Here is a 22,249-nt window from a genome sequence, read left to right as displayed (position 1 = left end):
AGATGTCACTTCAGTGAAATTACTTCAAAGTTTGCAAATCTGGGATCACTCATAAAAGCTACAATTGCATGGGAAGCAGATCTTGTATCAGAATTTCTGTACAGTTTGGGTTAAAACATGTCTTTGCCTATGGTTCTAGGCTTAACAGGTGCCATTTGGAATGATTCATGTGGTCTGGTGAGTCAGAAAACTTGTTTGTTCCTACTGTAAAAGGCAGTGTGTGCAAGACACCTCTTCAAGAACATAATTTTTTTTTTTCTTTTCTACTTCAACTATGCTTTGATATCTCTTTCTTTTGGCTTAGCTGTCTCCTTAAGGTTCCTGGCAGAAAAAGGCACGATACAGCTTATACCCCCATGGTGGTTCTTGTTTTCCAGAGAGAGGAGTTTGCCTCTAGAACATCCAGCTCATCAGAGCATAAAGAACTGCTTACTAGAGGCAAAACTTGTAACTCCAAGGTAGCCAGACAAGGAAAATTGTAAAGGTCACTGAAATTGCTAGCCCATAAAAAGAGAGAAGGAGGATGCTGGGCATGGAGAACAACAGACAGGACATGATCCTATGTTTTCAGTGGAGTTGAGAATGAGAAAACCACTGTGCTTCTCTGTGCAGCTCTAACTAAACAGTAGAAAGTGTAGGCTCAGGAAAATATCAGAATTGAGAAAAGTGAGATAAAAGCAATAAAGCAAGCTTGAAACTATAGCAGAAGCTAAGCTGGAGAGTGAAGACTCCCCCATGCATTTCTTCTATCTCTCTGTTTGTAAACCTTTTCTTCAGTAGCAAGGCAAAGACTGTCCCATATCAGCATTTCCTTTGCTGGGTTCCCCCCCCCCCACAGCCATGTCCCAGATTGTCCATGGTGCTGAGCTTGCTTTACTTCCACAGCTCTTCCAGCAGCACCCAACAGAGCCTCGGCCTCAGGCAGGATGTGTGGCCTTCGCTTTGCAAAAAGCTGCTCAAAGGCTGTACTTTGGCAACACACCCTGGTTCCTTAGAGTTGTGCTTTTTGGTGACCTCTATCATTCGTCAAGAGTTGTGGGGGCCGTTGAGTAGAATGGTTATTCCACCTGCTTGTGGGGAAGGTCTTCCTCAGACGTGTTCCTAGTAGGTCATCCCTAATGGGCTTTTTCCCAATGTTCCCTGTTTTACATTCCCAGTGACTAAGCAGGACTGCTGGAGAGCATGGCCCAGCTTTCCTCTCATCTCCTGATAATATGCTTGAGAATATTTAAATTGATGTGCAAAATTACGGCAGATAAATAGGGTTCTTTGTATCCTCTCTGAATGCAAACAATAGGAATTCTGGCTGTAAAGAGTTGTCATTATTCAGACTTCTGTTTGCTTTTTCAGGCACCAAAAGCTCTTATTTTATGAAAAGAATTTAGACAGAACTTGAAAAATCTGCTCTATTGTTCGTTCTGTGGTAAAAGAATGCCTTTCCTTCACCTTTTAATTTAGTGTATAAAAGCATGTACTATGTCAGTGACAACTTAAGGAAGAAATGAAAATAAATCCTTTATGTTTCCTCCCCCAGGAAAGGATGTGTTTTTCCTTTCTTTTCCAATCCAACAAGGTGTTCCAAGTATTCATTTAACCACTGTACAAACACAAAATAAGGTGGCCCAAAGAAAGAAATGGCTAAAGAAACCAGATTATTCTGCTAGCTTCTGTTTGAATGACTTACATACAAATCATGTTCACTTTCTAGAAGACAACCAGACAGCAACAAGTCTGTTCAGAACACAATCAATTTGTGCTAATATGGGCTACTCAAATATTTTTGAGGGAATATAACTCTTCCAGTTTTATAAGAGTTCAATCTGTGCAAAAAGTAAATCTGACCTTTCACTTCAATTATGATTCAGTATTAAATGAAGTAGATCATGCTTTATTTTGAGTCAACCAGTGCAAAGGCCCAGTAACTACTGTGAGCTATTCTTGCATCTTTTTCTCCATCTCAATTTAATTTTGACTGTAGTTTTCAACTCTAACCTTCTGTTGCAGCACTCCTCTTTGTTTGTAAGCTTTCGAGCAGCTTTTTGCCGCAGCATGCAGAAGAAACAGACTTCTGTATAAGCTGCAGGCTCTTCTTATTTCCATTATGTCAAATTCATTTTGAAGTTAGGCATCAGAAATTGTGCAGTCAAGTGCATCCTGGGCCAGGACATCAGGGCTGTGCAGTCAAGCTCAGAACAGCTACTTTGCTTATTGTATAATACTTTCTAAAGAAGCAAGTCCATTTATTATAGAAGAACAAAAACAACGAACAACCAAACCATCTTTGATATTTATTAACTTTTGCTGCACACACTTGCACCTTTTTCTGATTTTTTTAACTTTGTTTTACTGATTATTCTTCACAAAAATTACATTCAATTAATTAAAAGCAGTCATTTTAATCAGATTTAACAATTTGCAATGAAGTCATATTGGGAAAAATGTCACTGCACGCAATTATTATGAGACATTACATTAAGATATTGTTTTGCAGGAAGAGACTAGACTGAGTATTATTCATTTTATTCTTTCAAAATTCTTCTTCATTTTGCTCTGATGGTAAAAATGTGATTAAAACATATAAACTAATGGTGCCTTTCATCAAGATTTAATGCTGCTACATGAATATGATGTTTTTCAACTAGAAGGTTTGGGAGTTGATTATATTTGCTTTTAAATAGGGGGAAATGATACCCAGAAATCAAGTTAACATCTACTCTTCTTGTTCTTCACAAAATCAAACTAGATTATAAATCATTTCTAAAATGAATACCTATTATCCTACAGTGAGATTCTGTCACTGTTGGTGAGTAAAATAACATGCAAACAGACCTCTCCCTATCTATTTGGCAGTGGTTATTTGATTTTTTTTCTGCAGCTGTGGACCTTCAAGAGGGAGATCACTGTTTTGGCAACCTAATGTAGTCAACCTAATGTTCAACATTACGTAATCTGGTTTGCCTAGCTAGATTATCATCTAGACAAAAATTGCAGAAGATAAAATTTATGTGTTATTTTATCTGAAATTTCTTTTCCTTGCTCTTTTGATTTCACCCACTCAGGCCTCTAAGTCTTCAAGTGTCTATCCCCACTTATATCCTAACAGAAAAGTGAAATTAGTATCAGGGAAATCCATTCACTACAATGTGTTGTGTTTGTACCTTAGGCAATCATTTCTTCTAAAACAAGGGTGCAAAGGGCAGAAAGTAGTCAGCTGCCATTACAGTGGCTTCTTGTTTTTCTGTGGAGAAGTGAAAAATGTTTGTGTAAAAACTTCAGTGAAATTCCTGTCTTATATTCACAGTCTTGATGCATTATTAGGATTGTTCTTATTAGCTCACATAGACACAGAACTATTGTTTCTCAGAGGAGAAAGAGAATAAGCATGTGATTTCCTTATTCTTTCAGACATCCTCTCCTTTTTTCTATAGAGAGATTATTGGGATGTATTAATGATGTTTAAATCTTCCCTACTATTAACAGGACTTTTAGAGACCACCACAGTGTTTCCCTATGTTGCTTAAGAAAGGCTTGTGTCCTCTCATAATCTACAGTCTTCAAACTTAAGCCTGAACAAAACTGTTAATTTTTTTTTTCTTGGAACCTGCTGACCAGGTGACATCATCCATATCCATCTCCCCAGTTCAGGAGCTCAGGAATCCAGGAATTTTCCTTTAAGCTTTTCTTCAGATCATCCTATTCTTTTGTTGGACTCTCTCAAGGACTCCAGTTATGAAAGGGAAAAGCACACAGATTAGAACTAAGGTCTCTATTAAAGGAAAGGTTAGTTGGCTTCAAAGTTGTCTTTTTCAGACACAGAATCAAGGCTGATGTTTCCTTTATGTCATGATATAGGCACTGTGCTTCCTAAATTTAGGGATTCTGCTCAGACTTCACAAAACCATGGCTATAGTGCAGAGTTATTGAGTGATTGTAGTGCTGGTACATCTGTGCTCAGTGCAATGCAATATCAAGTGTCATAACACCATCACTGAGAAAAAGTAGGGAACAGAACCTCTTTTTCTACAGCAGTAGCCTAAGTGTTGTGTTCCTTACAGGAAGCTGGTATTCTCCACAGAGGTTGCAAAGTCCTAGCTGACATCATCTCCCTCTTTAGATATTTTTCACTGTTGTAAATTAAAATATGTTAGATTTTTATGACACAGAAAGTTCTGATTCTCTCCTTTGTTCTTTTAGAATGCACTTAATTATTGCTCTCTAGGGTCCTATATTCCTAGACTGAATTTCAGTGAGTGATTCCCAGAGGTTGCTGTGCATGACTTTAATGGAAGCTTTTGAACCTTTGGCTCATTTTTTTTGAAACCTTCCACCAGCCATTATAACATCACAGGGAGCTGGGACAAGTGAGGATTCCTGTGTTAAATTATGAAGTTTTTCTGTTATATTTGCCCTGTGCTCATAATTTCTGTGTACAGTCAACAGTTCTACAGTATCATGCAGTCTTCTGGATCAGAAACTCTGGTCAATTTCCTGGGCTTTATATTATTGCTATCACAAATTAGTTTTTCTAAGAGTAATAGTTTAAATGTTGTTTGCATACTAGTAAGGACTAGATTTTGTCATGCAAATAAGCAAGAATTTTTTTATGATGACAGTGGTGAGATACAGACACAGGTTATCCAGAGAGGTGGTGGGAGCACCATCCCTGGAAACATTCAGGGTCAGGATAGACAGGGCTCTGAGCCACATGGTCTAGTTGAATGTCCCTGTTCATTGCAGAGGGGCTTTAGAATTCCCTTCCAACCCAAACTATTCTATGACTCTGTGATTCTGTAGTAAACAATAATTGTGTTCTCAAAACATCACATTCTCTAAAATTTGATGAAAGACAGCAAGTTAAGATGGACCAGTTTCTAAACATTATTGACCTAAGTAAATGTATTCATAACAAATTCAATAGCTATTACTTAAAAAGTTCTATGGAATCAAATTTATTTTTTCAATTCTTAAAAAGTTATTAAAATTTAAATTAAACCCCCCCCCATCTTTTCAATATGTGCTTAGCCATCTTGCAGTAGTACTAGGTAAACATAAACACAAATATTTGCTATGGCTGAGAATTTGGGTCTAGTGTTTCGGCCTATTTGCTTGTTATAGCATGGTTCACTTTCCTCTTCCTGCCCTTTATTTCCCTTCTTTTTCTTTTCTTCAGCAATCAGAAAAGGATTTCTGTCCTGCTGAGGTTGCTACATGACAAAAGTTCCCTGTTCTTCACTAAAATATTATAAAGTGAAAACCTGTGTAAGTGAGAGGAAAGACAGATAAATACATAAATAAACACATACATACAGACATAAATACATAAATAAAAGAAATCTAATATTCTTCAGTACAGCCAGACAGTAATGCTCCCACTGGAAAGCAGGATTCAAGTTACTGGAGCAGTTAATAAATCTGTATGTGAATTCTGTCTCTTCTTTGGGATACTGCTGACAAAACATGTATCACAAATACAAATCAAAAGAGTTCTGAACTGTCCCTGAGTTTTAGGAGTGGACTTCCTGCTTTGTTCTACTCTGTTCCTCTTCTATTTCTTGTGCAGCCAAAATTTATTAAGAAAAAGAAACCCTATGGAAAGATCTGTGGATGTTGAAGAGGCAGAGTTGAGGAAGCTGTGTCTGATAGCAACCCCACTGCTGTCATGTGCAGGATATGGGATATTTCCAGGCAATGGTCGGAGGAGTTGCATGAACAGAAAACAGTAGATGGGGTTTTTGCTCTGAAAGGTCTGCAACAAGCAGCTTTTGTTAGATGTGCTCTATGCATCTCTGGGTTTCCTGATGCTACTGACTGGCCCTGCAGAGTTTGTCTGAAAGAGCAGTTTCCTTGCTTGCAGTATTCTACAGTGACCTTCAAGCATTACAGTGAACTTGTCTTTTGAACCTAATGCATTACATGATATTGCTTGATGAAGACATAACCAAAAATGTAAACTCAGTAGAGCAGGGAACACCCAAAAATAGCGGTCAGAGAATCTGCATGGTTAAGCACAGTCAAACCTGTGGGGTGAGTGGTACCAGTGCATATCCTCTTGGCCGGTCATAGGAAATTTCCTCTCAGCCTTTTTGATTTTGTACTTTTGCTTCTGCATCTGGGCAATCTGACCTTTACATCCATTGGATATTTACAATAGAACCCCACTTCTGTCTCCCTGCCTAAAGCCAAGCTCCTCATACCTGTTGTTATCTTCATTCCCTGCGCAGGTGAACGGCATCGATCTCCGAGGCGCTACCCATGAGCAGGCTGCGGCTGCGCTCAAAGGAGCGGGGCAGACGGTAACAATCATAGCACAATACCAGCCAGAGGGTAAGTGAAATAACCACCTGAAAGGCAGATGGCAAAAGAGAAGTGCTTTGGAGCCACTCATTTAACAGGATGAGGCTGCTGTAGATAGCGATTTTCCCAGCTATCACCAGCAGTTATCTGGAATTAAAATTAAAGTGACAATTCTGTCCCAAAGAAGTGGCTGTATTTTTGTCACAGACTTGGCTTTTAGAAGCATTTTATGAAACGATAGGAGCTCTCTTTAAGTGTGTATGTAATAAGACAGTAATCAACACTTAGTTAATAATTTTATTCTCATTAGCACTCATTTTATGTTCTTTTCTAGTCTCTTCCTGGAAATAGGTAGTGCAAAAGACAGGTTAAGAGAGAACAGAAATGCCAGGAAGATCTGACATTGCTTCAAACAGTCAGATTAGAATTAGACAAAGATAAATGCTTCCTGCAGAATGTGTGGAGCTTCCCATTATTACTGTCGGATGACAGTGTCCTTGTACCTTCAGGGCCATTAGGTCTGGATAAAAACTACTTATGAGAGAAAATGACAGCTTTCTAAATAAAAGCATCAGCAGGAAATTCAGCAAAATGTAAGACATTTAAGGTGGGATGCATCTCATTCAAATTTTGCTAATATTTAGCTGTCTAGAGGTTAAGCTAGTTTCAGTGGACAGAAGTAGGCACTGATTGATTTGGAGTTCAGAATTAAAGGTCAGAACTTCTTTTTGTCCCTGAGCAGTGACCCAAATGACTATCTGAGGTTCTCAAGGAATTTGTGAGAGGAATTTTACCTTCTGACTGGAACTCAGGGTGGTTTTCCTCTGCAGTAGTTGTTACTTTGAAAGTCTTTGCCCGATTAATTCGGCAAGTACACGTGTCTGTGAAGACTTGCTGGCACTGTGTTATGTTTTTCAGTAGGCAGTTCTATCTCAATTCACAAGTTGGTTCTGCCTGATTGTGCCCAGCCTAGGAAATATGTAGGTCTCAGGTGAAACATTAGCTCTAATAACATGCTTAGTCAGTTGGGGTTTTTTAGGGAAGATGAATCAGTACTGCCAGAATTTATCCAATATGATACTTCCCTTCATTTCTTTGGATCTTGATGATAGCACACAAAGAGAAAAACAGCTTCTATTTTAGTCAAATGTACAATTGTGCTTCAGATCTGGAATCAAGTATCCATTTATTAGTTTATCTGCCCTTGAGTCACCAAAGAGAATAAATTAGGCCATACTAAGAAATGGGCAGATGAGAGCAAATGAAATTGGAAGTATCTTTCTTTAGTTAAATAAATGGAACATATTAATATAAAAATGCATGAGTAATAATCAGCAGTATTTCAAAGAAGAAGTATTGAAAAGCAATTCCATTACAGATAGAGATCCGCACTGGGTTCTCAATGAAACCATGTTCCTATTAGTTCCAGTAGTCTTGTTTGCTGTCTAGTGATTTTACACTGCAATTATCACCATGGTGTCTGGGTACTTGTAGCAATCACTGCAATGTCACAGTTGTTCCGTGCCATTGTTGATACACAAAAATACACATCTCTTGACAACTTTCTCCTATTATAATCGAACTTCTAGTTGACATACTTGTACCCTACATTGTAGCAGCTTAGTACTGTGTCAAATTCAGTTTTGGTGAACATACAATTCAAATTATGCTAATGAAATCCATCAGGTATTATATTGCATATTTATTCCATTTTTCCTATGTCATTGCTCTGTTCACCAAAAACCCTGTTGAGGGCAGACTAGTCCCAACGGTGTGACTTCTTGTCAGTGAAGCAAAGCCAGTTTTCTGTTTCAGCCAAATAGCTCAAAACACACCACAGAGAGTGAAGCTTGGGAAGAACAGGGCCCAAAAGTTTGCCTTTTTATAGTAAATGATTGAATCTTTAAAAGTAGTGAGGGTACTCTGTAGTTGTCCAGCATGTCTTGTGTTACTGCTGAAGTATTTCATTTTAATATGAGATGCTGGTTAATGCAAACTGCATAATTCAGATGTAAAATGAAATATCTCTTTCCTGAGAAGTGCCTAACACCAAAGAAAGATGAAAAAAATTTTCAAGAGTTAAGTAACCTTCACAGAGAATTGTTTAAAAATTTATAGGTCACACAGAAAGACAAACACACTCTATATGAGCATAAATACTTCTTTTATTCTAAAGTTATTGCAGAACTCTTTTTGTCCTTTATTTGAAATGCATACCTGATTTCTTATTTACTGTATCTTATCTTGTTGCTTATGTTGGAGCATAGTCATAAAATAGTCCTCAAACTGTACAACTGTGCTTCCCTCAGGAGCTTCTCACTATAAAATGCTTCCAAATCTAGTAAAGTACATAAGTTAAGTTGACTTGTAGCTTCTTCCATTTTCACAGTGGAAGTTCTGAGTTGTTACTACAGCTTCAGGCTTTTCTGGGGAGATCCAAGAATAGCCACTACAAATGTTAATGAGTACATTTTCTTAATCTTTTCCAGATTATTAAGCCATTAGATGTTGTTGCAAACAAAAACATTCAATGAAACCTTTAGCTATTGATATTTTGGGTATTGAGTAACAATGACATAAGCACCAGTCAATACTATAAGACAGCTGATGATTAGCAATTAAAATAGTGAGTAGAAAAAGCTTACTTTTATACAGTAAAGAAAAGCTTACAGTATGCTTATCTTGATATTTTCTCAAAAAAATAAATACTATGCTATGCTGTGGAAAGAAAAATAGGTGAATACTATAGAAGCAGTTTTCAAAGTTTAAATGTCCCTTTCCTTGTTTCAAACAGAATCCCATTCTAAGCCTCATATCAGCTTCCTTCACATTTATGTTTAGAGACTTGGCAACAAATCTCCTAAGAATGGTAACTCCTACCAAAAAAATCCTCTATTTGAATACCATCAATTTGAATAGCTTTTCCCATCAATATTGTGGTGCCTTTTTTTTTTTTGTCATCCTGTTTGGAATACACAAATGCAGAGATGAGCTCAAATAGAATAGCATCACAGCATTTTTTTGAATGCTGTCAGATCTGTGGTTGGTGATGGTGCTCAGCTGAACCACACTGCCCGGCCCTCAGATGAAGGTAGTCTTGGTGAAAATTCTGGAAAAGAGCACAGATATTGTGAACAAAGGGAGAATAGAAGATACAAACAATGATTTCATGCAAAGTTGTTGATTAGAAATACAAGGGATAGTATAAATGGAGAACCAGCTCCTCAGTTCTTCTGCTCTTCAGTTCCTGTTTTCCTTATTTACGCTCACCACCTTTATTTCCTTCATCCCTCTGAGAACTAGAAGAGGCAAAGCACTGTGAAAATCCAAGAAGAAATGTAAATTCTGTGAGCAAAATTATGGAAAGATTATTAAGAGCAAGAGGAAAACAAATCACAGAAATTAAAAAACTCAGAGCTCAGCAGTAGAAGTACGTATTTAGGAACAGCAGCTGTAATTCTGGGCTTTTTGTGTGATTCCTTACTTTTATTTTAAAACCTGAAAATAGCCTGTGTACTGCATGCTGTACACACATGTATTGTGTAAATGGAGGTCAGTTAATGTTAAGCATCATGATCTCTTAATACTCATTGTGGACGTAGTTCATATGGAGGTTTGTTGATGTATTCAGTCTACACTAACTAGTCCCTGCAGGCTTCAGAAAGATAACCTTTCATATTCTTGTGAAGCTCACATCTTCTGCACATGATTGATATGAAATTAAAGATAATTTAAGGACCAAAAGCTACTTAGAACAAAATTAGAAGAAGAACCAATCACTTATATTTAGCTTTGCACTCCAATTTTTATTAATCAGAAGCATTTTAACTTTCCTCCCAGCTTAACAACTCTCAGATCTCTTTTAAAATATTGCACAAATATGAAGTAAATGCAAAATGAAAACTGAGCCTGGAAAAAAAACCTTGGGCTGGAACAGCGTGTCCCTATTAAACAATTAAGTAGAAATTAAAATGGAATATATACCACACAGGGAAACATATTTTACACTTCCAGGTTTTTATTCAGGGCGGATTTTGATTTTTAATGGCAAAAGTTGCAAGTTACAGCTCAGTGTGGAAGGAATTAAGAAAGAAACAACATTTTGTCAGTTAAGCTAAAATATATTTTTAAAGAAAAGGGAACTTTGTTTGAAATAGTGACAATTTGTCCTGAAAGACACTGCTTGGGAGTGGGGCCAGAGTACTACTAGTAAAGCTGCTAAAAAGCTCTATTGCACATTTTAGTCTCAAATGCTCATGTTCCTTTCCCCCACAGTAGTGTGAAAAGGTAAAGTGTAGCCTTAAGATTTTTGCAAAATATTCTGTGTCAGTGGTCTGCAAGCTGAGCTGTGCTGCATTGCAGTACCTCTGCAGCTACTGCCTCACAACAGTCCCTGGAAAACTGTTAAACCAATTGGAAGTTTCATGTGATTTAAATCTTTCCAGTGAGCCAATTAACCATCTCTCTTAACAGCTCGCACACAGGGAAAACATTCATTGATTACAGTTTGATTAGAGCAGCTGACACTGAAGAGGTTAAAAAGTTACTACAGGGAAAGAATTTGTGCTTTAGCTCTTTCTGAGTGAGCTGCTGCTCGGTGCCTGTTGTGAGGTGAGTAGTTGAGATTTAGATACAGAGAGTGTGAGAGGGAGAGACACTGTGAGAGGCAGTGTCTGTCTTTGCAGGCATTAGCTAAGGGAATTTTTGAAGAACAGCACCTAAGTAACTCCTGGCAGCTCTGATACTACATTTACTTTTTTATTCTTTTGCTCCTGATTCTGGGAGACTCCATAGTACATTAGGTTAGACCTAACTTTTATAAGCAGCCTCAGGTTTTATGAAAAAATACCCCTTGTCTTACACATTTGCCTGAGCTGCAGATGCATGAGATCTGCTTTATTGAAAGTACCAGCTGAAAAATCCAGGAGTCACTTCTGCAGGTCTCTGAAGTGATGGATATTTTTTAGCACTTAACCCCTTTTTAATTCCCTGTTCCTGCCTCAGAGTACAAACACTTGTCTCCTCTTTTGGTACAACAGTCACGTAAATTCCTGATTCAGACATTTAACCTTTCCAGTTGCCGTGGGAATTAGGTAGGTAGAAAATACAAAAGAAAAAGAAAAAAAATTTATTTATTCATCTTTGTCTAGGTTACTTCTATACTTTGAAACATGACTAGCCCTATTAAAGCTCCCTTTCCCCAGCTGTTAAAAAAGAATGTAGCTTAATTGCTTGGCTAAAGTTGCATTACAGCAGTTGGCTTTCACCTGGAAGCCACTGTATCCAATTGCCAAAGAATGCAAGATATTAGAGTTATATTTCATGCATGTGCATTAAAGAACAGAATGTACTCTTGGAATGGCCTAGCTGGATCTGACCAAAGGCCCATTTGCTGAGGATCCAGTTTCCAAGAGTGGCCAGCAGCTTAGGGAGAGGAGAAAGACCAGGACAAGCACATAGTGAAGTGATACTTGCCCTAAGTACCCTCCTACTCACCTGGGGGGATGAAAAATCCTCTCCTTGTCCTCAGGTAGAAAACACCACCACTATAAAGATGAAAAAAAGCAAAAAAAAAAGTTTAGGGGTATGTTTAATAGATTGTCCCGCTGAAGTTCAGTGAGTGAATTCTGTTGAGAAGCTTGGTCCATTTTTTTAAGTTAGGAAAATTGAGAAAGACTGAAAATATAAATAACAAAGCTCAACATTATGATAATATATTTTTCCCTTATATTTGAGCCTTTTTTTTTTTTTTACTTGAAACCACGAGAGAAGAAGCATTGTTCCAAAACTAGGGAAATTTTTATTTCCAATCCAAATTTATTGGTAATAGTTGATAAGGCGCCAGAGTTCTCCTACACAAGAGACTCTTTCAAATAGCAATATTAAAGGCTGCTTATTTTACCCCTTTTTTTACAGTGGCATCTCCAATTCTACTGTTTTCTTATTTGCACATAAAGATTTTTTACTGAGTTGGAGAATAGTAAATTGTTTTCTCCAGCTGATTAAATGGCAGGCCTACACCTCCCTTACTTGTTTATGAAGTGCTCATTGAAGAGAGGTTAGCCAGATCATAGGATAATTTCAGTTGGAAGGGACCTTTAAAGGCCAGCTAGTTCCAAACCTCCACCCATGATCAGGGACACCTTCAAATAAATCAGATTGCCCAGAGTCCCATCCAATCTGGCCTTGAATGTTTCCAAGGATGGCATGACAGATGATGCTGTCAAAACTATTTCTCCCTTCTTGTCGTTTTAACATGTTTTGCTTCAACAAAACTGCCAGAGTTCAGTAAGCAAGAAATTGGCTCTTTGCTGCAGAGATTTCTGTGTTAGTGAAGATGTTTTACAGAGTTGTGTGGCTGCAATACACAATTTCATGTAGTGCACCAAATGGTATTTGTTGTGCTCAAAACTAATCCTTGAGTGCTCCAAGCTATGTCAGCAGTTAATGTACAGGGTTAAATTTTGAGATTGGTATTTGCTGCCTTTCTTTTGATCTAATAAATACAATTTTGGTACCCTTCAGACAAATGCACCAGTGCCAAGATAGTACCTGTTTGCCTGACCATGCAAAACATTGGCCTTAGGTATAGTTTTTGTGCCTCTATTTGCTGCATTTTATTTAGAATATGCTGCTTTCATTTTTACATTGTTGGAGAAAAGCCTTTAATTTTATCGTTTCATTGCAAGTTTCACAATATCTTCAAGTAAAAACCCCTAAAGCATATTTAAAATGGAAAGGGTGGTTAAAAAAATCTCCCTGATTGACTTTCAAATTATTTTCTCATCTCACAGAATTTCCTTTCTGTTTGCCTGAGCTGTCCTCACCACAGCTTCCACTCCACTGCAAATTAACTCTAGTCCCTGAGTCTGCCTGTGTTCATGGACATTGCCCCAGCACTGACAGATATTTCTGGGGTTCTTCACATGCCACAGCTGAAGCACCAAGGATTACAAGTGTTCTTGTAAAGTCAAACCTTTTTAGGCTTCCCATAAGACACAAAAGGTTATATTTTAATTCCTCTGTTAAATTTAAAGATCACTTTCCTAGTAGAGTTACATAGTGAAACCCATACAACACTGAATATTTTATATGAAGAAGAATTCTTTTTTTTTTTTTTTGGCTTTCTCTAAAATAGTCAGCACTCAACTATGCATCTATGCATGAAACAAGTTATGGATATATTTTCTTGATGTTTTTCTGCAGATTCGCTTGTGTTTAATGTAGTCATCCCTGTCTGCTACAGTGTATTTGCTGTTTTCTTACAGACTCCTGAGCTTTCTCAATTCCCATTTTCATGAATGTTTCATGTTAAGTACTTATTTTTTCATTCAGCCATCTTTAGCTCTTGTCTCTGTCAACAGGCTTTAAATTTCCTTGAATAGTACATTCTTCATTGAAGAATATACAGTTGTCCATGTCAATGTTGTGCAGGGAAAGCATGATTTCCCTTCAAAACCCATCTTTTCTTCTTTTCATTTGAAATGTGAAAACATTAAGTTATGTGATTGGGAGTTTTTTTTCTGTAGTCCCTTAAGCTTCATCTGTAGTGCAGGTCTTGCTTAGTTTTTTGTTGTTCGTACACAGCCTTCTGTGCTTTAGTCATATTTATGTGCACATGGAAAAAGTGGATCTGCTAATTCCTCATGCTGGAGATTATGAATTACTTTTCTTTGACAATTTATTAAGTTCAGTATTTTCTCCTTTTTGCTATTTTGTTAGGGTAGTCATTAATAACTCTGGTTGGGAATGCAAATAAAGGGTTGGTTTTCTTTTTGCAACAGGGGTCATGTTTGCAGGTGCTCATTTAGCTGTTAAGTATGGGCTACAGATTCTTCCCCATTTTCTTCCCTGTCTTAGAGTTCACTAAAACTCTGGTTTTGCCCTTACCTGACAGTTTTTTTTTAGAAAACAAGACTTTCAATGGCAAAGACATGTATGAGATTGTGTCCTGGCCTTTTAGAAGGGGGTATGCTGCAGAGGGAGCAGAGGAGTGCCCAAAGATAATTCACTTTAGAACGAGGATGAGGTTGACACTATTTCTTAACCCATTCCAGTGTATCTTTTCTCAATCTCTTTCTTTTTTGAATTTTTTATTGTGCTTTTCATCTGGAGAAAAATGTTTTTTGTGCCAAAGGTGTTTGTTTTTGCTTGCAGTTTACTTTTTAAGCGATAAGTCTTACCAAAATTTTTTCTATTTTAATTCTTTCACAGTGGTATCCTTTCATATATCATATGACTTGAGAAGCTCCTCTTTATTGCTATCTATTTACTTTAAAATGTGTTCTCTTTCCCTTGCACTTTGCAAAGACATGGTTTGTTTCTTTGTTGTTTTGCTTTTTAGTTACCTTCAGTGTCAGATTTTTTTTTTCCTTCCTTCTTTTCTTACAGTTAATAAAAGTCTGTCCTATTGCATTGCCACTGCCTCTCCTAGTCTTCCTAGGAACTGGAAAACTTCAGCTTTAGAGGCTGTTATATAACTCATAGCTGGCCCTGGGTGATTGGGCTGTTAAAAATGCTGAAGACTCTTCACAAAAATATTTTTTTTATCCAAACAGTTTAACACATTTTATTATATTAGAATTCAGAAGCTCTCTAGAAACCTGGTTTTCTTGTGCCTTCGGGTGAATTACTTCATGTAGAGACATGAAAATACAAAGTACTTCATTAACTGGCTGACATTCCGCTATACAGTCAATATCATCAATGCTCAGGTGCTTAAAATAATAATAAAATATAGGTTCTGCCCAATCCTTGTGTATTCAGCTTATGTCCCCAGAGAATATGAATACTAAAATTTAAGCTTTCCTTGCAGTAATTTATATAAAAATACTGAGCAAATAAGATTTCAGTTTGAAGTTAAAAGTATATTTTTCTGGTGTTTCCTGCAGAGCTTCTCTTCAGTCTGTTGAAAAGAAAAAAATTTAGTTTTGCTTTTGAATCTATCTTGTAAGTTCAAGGTGCTTTTGTGTCAATGTTTAGTTAGAAAGAGACAAATTGAAGAGAGAGTTTCTGGTGTCACTTTTTCTGCTTGCAAAACATCAGCAAGGGAAAAAGTGGTAAGGCACTGGCACAGGTTGCCCAGAGAAGCTGTGGATGCCCCACCCCTGGAAGTGTTCAAGGCTAGGATGGATGGGTCTTTGAACCACCTGGTCTAGTGGAAGGTGTCCCTGCCCATGGCAGAGGGTTGGAACTGGATGGTCTTTAAGGTCTGTTCCAACCCAAACTGTTCTGTGGTTCTGTGACTGATTCTATGATACAAGGGGATGAAGTTTTCCCAAAGGATGCAGAGATTTTTACCTGATTCTGGAGATCTCATGCTGAGGTAAGATAGCAAGTCTGACATAAAGTGACAGCTGTTACTCTGGCATTGATAAATATCACAGGAGACAACAGCATATCAGGGATTTTCTTGGCCCAGTACTGTGGCTGCTGTCAGCACAAAATTCTCAGTGAATGTTAGGGACAGTCTTTCATGATTTGTATTTTTAAAGTTTATAGTTCTTGACACATACAGGGCTTTGCTTTTAATTATGATAAAGAGCTAGGCAAAAACAAACGAAAAAAAAGAGTAATGTTTTCTTTATATGGGGCCATTGGCTAAGCTGCTTGCCCAAGGTCTCCCAGTCAAGATGTAATTCTCTCTGAGGTCATTCAGCCTTTATTGATGAGTTGAGTGTCTTCTTACCAGCTGTAGAAGGAACATTGATGGCTAACTTAGGCTGGATGGAGAAAGCTAAGGCAAGATGAATAGACCTCTTCTGGTGTCCCTGCAAAGCAGCTACTAGAAAGAGCTATGCAGACATCAAATTGCTTTCCCCAGCTCAACAGGTGAACCACTAATGAAGCCAGAAAGAAACTCATTGAGGTCTCTGCCTTTGGTTTATTGCTAGACAAGAGTTTCTCTCAGGAATATTTCTTGAGGTAAGTTAGCACAGTCAATATTTTAATGTAGGAGAAGAAAAATGGGAAGAATCATGGACAACTTAAAGTTGTGATTCCAGTAGAAAAATAACAAAATTAAGAGTTTCAAGGCAAGATAGGAAATTGCAAGATAATGAATTCTAGATAATTGGTTGGTTATCTTGAATTTATTCCCTACAGGGAAGAATGACAGCAGCGTGTAAGAAATGAAACATAAAATGTGCATTTTTAAATAGAGAGGGACAAAGAGGTAGAGGGAAGATCTACTCAGGAGTTCCTAAGTGCTGCACTTGCATCCACAGCTTCTTTTCACTTACAACAGTGAATAGTTACCCTGCTCCATGTGCCTTCCTAGCTCTGATCTCTGCCTGCTGAGAGTGGTAATACATATGATCTTTAGGGAAAGTAAAAGTACTGATTTGAGGTGTATTTCATAGTTAGGTGACCACGGCATTGTTAAGAACAGAAATTCTGTTGAGTGGACACGCACATACAAATACGCACATGCAGCCATTGGAAACTGGAATCTGGGATCCACAGGGCCAGGTTTTAAGAGCTGCAAAGGGTGTCTGCAAGAGATCTCATCACAGCCATCATATTCCACACATTCTTAGACTGCAGGTGCGTGTGAAGGGTAAGTAAGAAGGTAAACAGCTTCAGATTGCACACTAAGCTGTGCTTGGGATAAAACTATATTCCAGCAAGTCAACTCAAGGCCTCTGAAAATCTTTACTACTGAGCTACTTCTACAAAAAATTCCCCTTTTTCCATTACCTTGATCTACGTCACTCTTCCTTACGTTACTTGCCTTTTCATGGCTGTTACGATGGCAGCTGACAAGAGAAATAAGAATCAGATTTAGAATTCACTGTCAATCTCAATACTTCATTATAGGCTCATTGAAAATACTTAATTAACTGCAGAGTCACTGAAATAATGCCATATGTCATGTCAGCTTCAAAAAGAACCCCTCTTTTCAATATTAATTTTGAGTAGGAAAACCTTTGCACGACAGAAAAATGCACTGAAGGTACATATTATCTTTGATTTTACCCTCTCTCACCTATATGGGTTACTGTATTATGGCTAAATTAGAAATTTAGATGGATGCTGAAGTAAATGAAATTTTCTTAATTAAATATTAACTACAGTTCAGTGTGAAGAAGAGTTTAAAGATATAACTTCATACATCTACGAAGATAAAATCTCCCTATATTTTAACCTGGCAATCCATCTTCTTTTAGAAGCTTTAGTATCTTGAACAGAAAGTAAATTTATCTCCTGGTTTTAGGGTTGAAGATGATTTCAACAATATTACAATGTTTTCTAAGCCATTCACTCAAATTGAGCTCTGCAATAGAAATATCCTGATCTGAATTATGTGACTGATCCCTTCTCATAAAATTCCATTTATTTCTATTTTTTAGCTTAAACATGGGCATAGAAGTCTGGCATAAGTCACTTTTCAGTAAATTTTGTTATCAGACATCTTGAAGTACTTTCTTGTGACTTTCTAATTCCCTTTGCAATTTTCAAGAGAAACATGTTAGACTAACCTAGGCAATAATTACTTTTAGCACTTGCAATAATTATTTTTAGCACTTCACTTTATAAGCACGTTTTCTTTAAAGTGGTTTACACACAGCAGCTCAGAATTACACAGAAAATTCAGGTTTTACAAACTTTGAACAACATTTCTGAATACTGAGTTTAATTGTTGCTTCAGTGCTGTTTGGTGCCTAAATACACGAAGAAATGTGTAACAAGCATGTTATGAGTCAGTCAGGTTACTTCAGTTTCAGTTTAATGTATATGCCTCCTAGACAAGAATATTTCACTTTCTTGGAGAGACTCAGAGTGGTGTGGATTTTGCTGGCTATCCCCTGACTTGCAGAGACAGGCACTTGGCAACAGGGGCTGAGTGTGAAACGGGTACAGGAGAGAGAGGTGCAAAACCCTCATACTTTGGCTGTTCTGTCATTTCATTTGGGAAGTGAGATTTGGAAGTTTTTTGTACAGTTGGGCACTTCAGTGGCGATTGTAAGAGGATTTTTTATGTGTGTATGTATGTGTCCCTACTTTTCAGTGTTTCTCCTTTAAACCTCCCGTTGTGTTGCACATGTGTAGGTGTGTATTTGTGCAAAATTTTGTGTGGAAATCCCCAACTCCTTAACCATTCGAGCAGCCTCTGATAAAAGTTATCAAAGCAATGTCTGAATCAGAATGATCTGCCTACATGGCTTGGAGGGTAATACACAGCCAGTCCAGCCAGGAGTAATATACCTGCATTATTTTTCTTCTCTGCAATTATATGCCCTGCACCTCTGAAAAATGACCTGAAATTTGCATCTATCTTAGAAATTCATCCTCTTTATAAAGGAATACTATTCAGCATGAGGTATCTTCTTTATGATGGGTTGTTAGTTGCTTTTTAACCTGAACCAGGTTTAGATTAGATGATAGGGAAAAAATCTATACTTGTTGGGCAGTGAGGACTGGCATAGGTTGCCCAGAGAAGATGTAGATGCTTCATCCCTGGAAGTGTTCATGGCCAGGTTGGATGGGGCTTTGAGCAACCTGGTCTAGTGGAAGGTGTCCCTGCCCATGGCAGGAGGGTTGGAACCAGATGGTCTTTAAGGTCTTGTCCAACCCAAGACATTCTGTGATTCTAATCTTTCTCAATTGTTTCTAAGCATATCTCAGTGTTTACTACCACGAGGTAGTTCATGTTATCATTATTGGCTTGGATTCAGCAACGATGTAAAATTCTGCAGTCTATGGTTGCAGAAATTCAAAAGCAAAGTGTACCAAACAGGCCCACAGGGATAGCAGAGGTTCTGACAGGCAGTGGGTGCGACATCTGTCCTTTAATTTGCATAACTCTCTTCTGATTATTTTGTTAAACAGCTTTAAGGATCAGAAAAGAAGACAGTAATTACATTTTGAAAGTAAAAAGAGAGCAATGTAAGTGTTAGTTATTGGACAGAAACTGTAAGTTTCAATGGTAGGAGTCAACCTGCATTGGAATAAAGAATTCATAAATTAATGCCATTACACAAAAACTTTATAGATTTAGGATTATCATAAAATAACCCAAGAAGAGAAGAAGTACCTGCAGCATGATGGAAGTAACTGCTGCAAAGGAAAATGCTGACTGTCTTGAGCACAGTAACTGCCATATTCTGTCTTGTCTGTGTGTTCCCCATAAGTATTTTATTTCAGATAAAATTGCATCCATTATGTCTAATAAGTGACTATGAGATGAGTTTAATGTACTGGGAATGAAGTATCATTGGTTCTAGAATAAAGAAACTTAGTCCAGGCTGTGGGTAGGGGCAGGCCTGGCTGGATCCAGGGCTTCACCTCCAAGCTATTTTCAAGGAAATTAGAAGTGTGGTCATCTGTTTTCCGCTTGAATCCTTTCATAATGGAAATTCAAGCAGTTTTACTAAATGGACTTTTTCACAAATCCATCTGGTTCCCATGGAAATGTGCATCTGCTCAACAAAACATCTCACTTCGAAACCATAGGGGTTGAGAAGTCCAAATTATTTCTATTTGAAAATGCTTTTGCGTTACCTTATTTGTTATAAAGTTGGGGTATCTCATAGCCACACTTTCTGCTTCTCAAATTGTGGTCACCTCTCCTAGAATATCCTGCAAACGGGAGCATATAAGGTGCTTCATTGCTTGGCCTTTGGAGCAGAGTAGAAGTGTAGGAGCACAGCAGAACTATTTTCCAAATGCAGATATTTTCAGTTGAGTGTCAGAAACATAATCATTTTAGGAGAAGTTAGGGAGAGAAATCAATTCTGGTAAGCGTGCCCTTCTGAAAAAAGGGTACAGATTGCCACCATCAGGAAACAAGTTGAGTTTATGCTTTGTAAGTTGCATTGCATTTATAGACATGCTTCTGTCAGAGATCTTTCTGTGGTGTTTCAAAATAAGTCTGTAGGTGTCATAGAGAGGCATGGGAAAATCTGAGGCTGCTGAGAAAGTAAACAATATTATAAGATAAAAGGTTTTATATATTTGTTTATACTCCCTTTCACCCAGATTCAGGTGACTTAAAGTCAACGTGCCTGCCAGTGCGCCTACTACTATTATATATTATAGTACATGTAAAAATTGTATAAGTATAGTGTATGTGGTAGAAAATATATATAAATGTAAAGATCTGATTATGTTTAACATTCTCTCTTCGGCAATGAGTAGGAAAGGCTTGGCACAGGAAGGCTTTAGGCTGGCCAAATCTGGGTCCAAAAGCAGTAACCAAATGGTTGATATTTCTTTTTGTGTGAATGAAGGTCCAGGTGTGATGCTGTGCTGTCTCTTAAGATGAGTCTTACGGTAAGAGATCGATAAAAAACAGCTACAGAAAAGTCAGTATTTACCACTGGTGTTATTGCTCTGCCCCTTACAACAGAGTTTTAACTTCTCTGAAGAAACTGGAGGGTATTGCATTGTCACATGGATAGATTCCCCCTGACAGTCTATCTGCAGTCTCTTGTCTTGTATTGAGGAGAGATTTTGCCTTTGAAATCTCTCAGTGTATTTATCACTTCATCAAGGATGGCTGAACAACAGCACAACATATTTCTCAGCTCCTTTTACCACTTCAAGGGATGGAAGCATTTTCCTTCAGCATTTCTAGATCTGGAAAACAACAGCATGAGGGCTGTTGATACTTAGACCTTAACAGCATCCATTGAGTCACAAGTGGTTCAGTTCACAAAGTTTTCCTAGTAATTTTTTTAAGAAAACATTACTACTAATGGAAGTGAAAACAATGACTGCTGATTGCTGTTTGCACTTGTACTGCATTCTCTCCTAAGTCTCTTTACATTGTTTCTAAGTTTGAAAACCAAGTTATATTTAAATTGGTTACATCAGGATTGTAAATAAAATGCTAATTACTGAGAAATCTGCTTTCTAACACATTTAAGTGACTTACAGCTGCAGTAGACAATGTATTAAAATCCTGCCTGTGAAATCAAAAATATAATGGCTGGAAAACTGCATACAAGCTCATAGGAAGCTATGAAGCTTCCAAAGTAATTACGGCTACCAGCAAGAAAGCTGTAGGCAGTGTTAAAAAAATTAAAAGGTAGGTAAATATATTGAAAAAGAAAATAGGACTTAAATTGTTTAATAATTTCAAATTCAACCTCTGTATAGGAAAGAATGCAGTGTTCAGTTTTCTATTCCTATTTCCAGAGAAAACGGGAGCATAACCACTTTCAAAGTTGGCCCCAGTGAAACACTAACACAAATGACAAATTTTACACTGGGCTATGGAAACAAGGGGACTTAGAGCATGGAGCAGGGAGTGGGCGGGGACTGCAGAGGGCAGAGGCTGCAAAACCCTTTTGCCTGTTTTACTTGTTCCAGAGCCTTGGAAAGTCATGCAGGCAACTGCCTCCAGCTTCCTAGAAGGGATGAGTGTCCCTCAGCTGTTGGTTGGAAGGGTGAGCCTGGCTGCCTGAGGCTCTCCCTTTCTTCTCCATCCCAGCTCTGCCCCTTCTCTCTTTCCCACTCCTTTTCGTTCCAGAAATGGCCTGGGCTTTTATCCTTGGGCAGAAAAGATCACTTTTTCCTGTACTTCAGAGGAATCTGAAACGTTGTGTGTAAGACAGGAGTCGCCACTCCTCCAATGTGATTATTATAAAGGAGAGTTCTGTGAGAGGTTTTTTCCAAGCCCAAAGAGGTGCTTTCACATCTTTTCCTTGTTTCCCCACAGATTTTCACTCTCAGTTCATGGTCTGTTGTGACAATGACAGCAGAAGAGGGCCTCTTGACCTCGCGATTAAAGCATAAGATTGACAACCAGGCATCGTGGGTTCTGCTTAACTCTACCACTTGCATTTGCATTGCTTATCAAGGTTTTGGTTTGGGGCTTTTGTTTGCCTTTTTCCTCTAGGTTGTTCTACTGTTATGGTATTGCAGATCACTTTGGTCCTTCATATGGCACTGTTTGTAAAACAAGGTGTGATGTAGCAAGGCGTAATGGAGCATGATTATAAGATCATTG

General features: G+C 37.9%; 1 protein-coding gene across 9 annotated transcripts in view; it reads left to right on the top strand.

Moving 5' to 3' along the window:
- Positions 1 to 22,249, top strand: part of DLG2 (discs large MAGUK scaffold protein 2) — a 1,009,135-nt gene that overhangs the window by 807,549 nt on the left and 179,337 nt on the right. For 8 of the 9 annotated variants that reach the window (XM_069015930.1, XM_069015936.1, XM_069015961.1 and 5 more), the window contains one exon: positions 6,222 to 6,324. In XM_069015930.1, coding sequence (XP_068872031.1) covers positions 6,222 to 6,324 — 103 coding nt within the window. Of the gene's footprint in view, positions 1 to 6,221; positions 6,325 to 10,876; positions 10,906 to 22,249 lie in introns of those variants that run through there. The other variant, XM_069015983.1, reaches the window with a different exon arrangement.

The sequence above is a fragment of the Aphelocoma coerulescens genome, chromosome 1 (assembly GCF_041296385.1).
Source record: "Aphelocoma coerulescens isolate FSJ_1873_10779 chromosome 1, UR_Acoe_1.0, whole genome shotgun sequence".
NCBI lineage: Eukaryota > Metazoa > Chordata > Aves > Passeriformes > Corvidae > Aphelocoma > Aphelocoma coerulescens.
The sequence above is the reverse complement of the archived record's forward strand: the minus strand, read 5'-3'. Positions and strand labels throughout refer to the sequence as shown.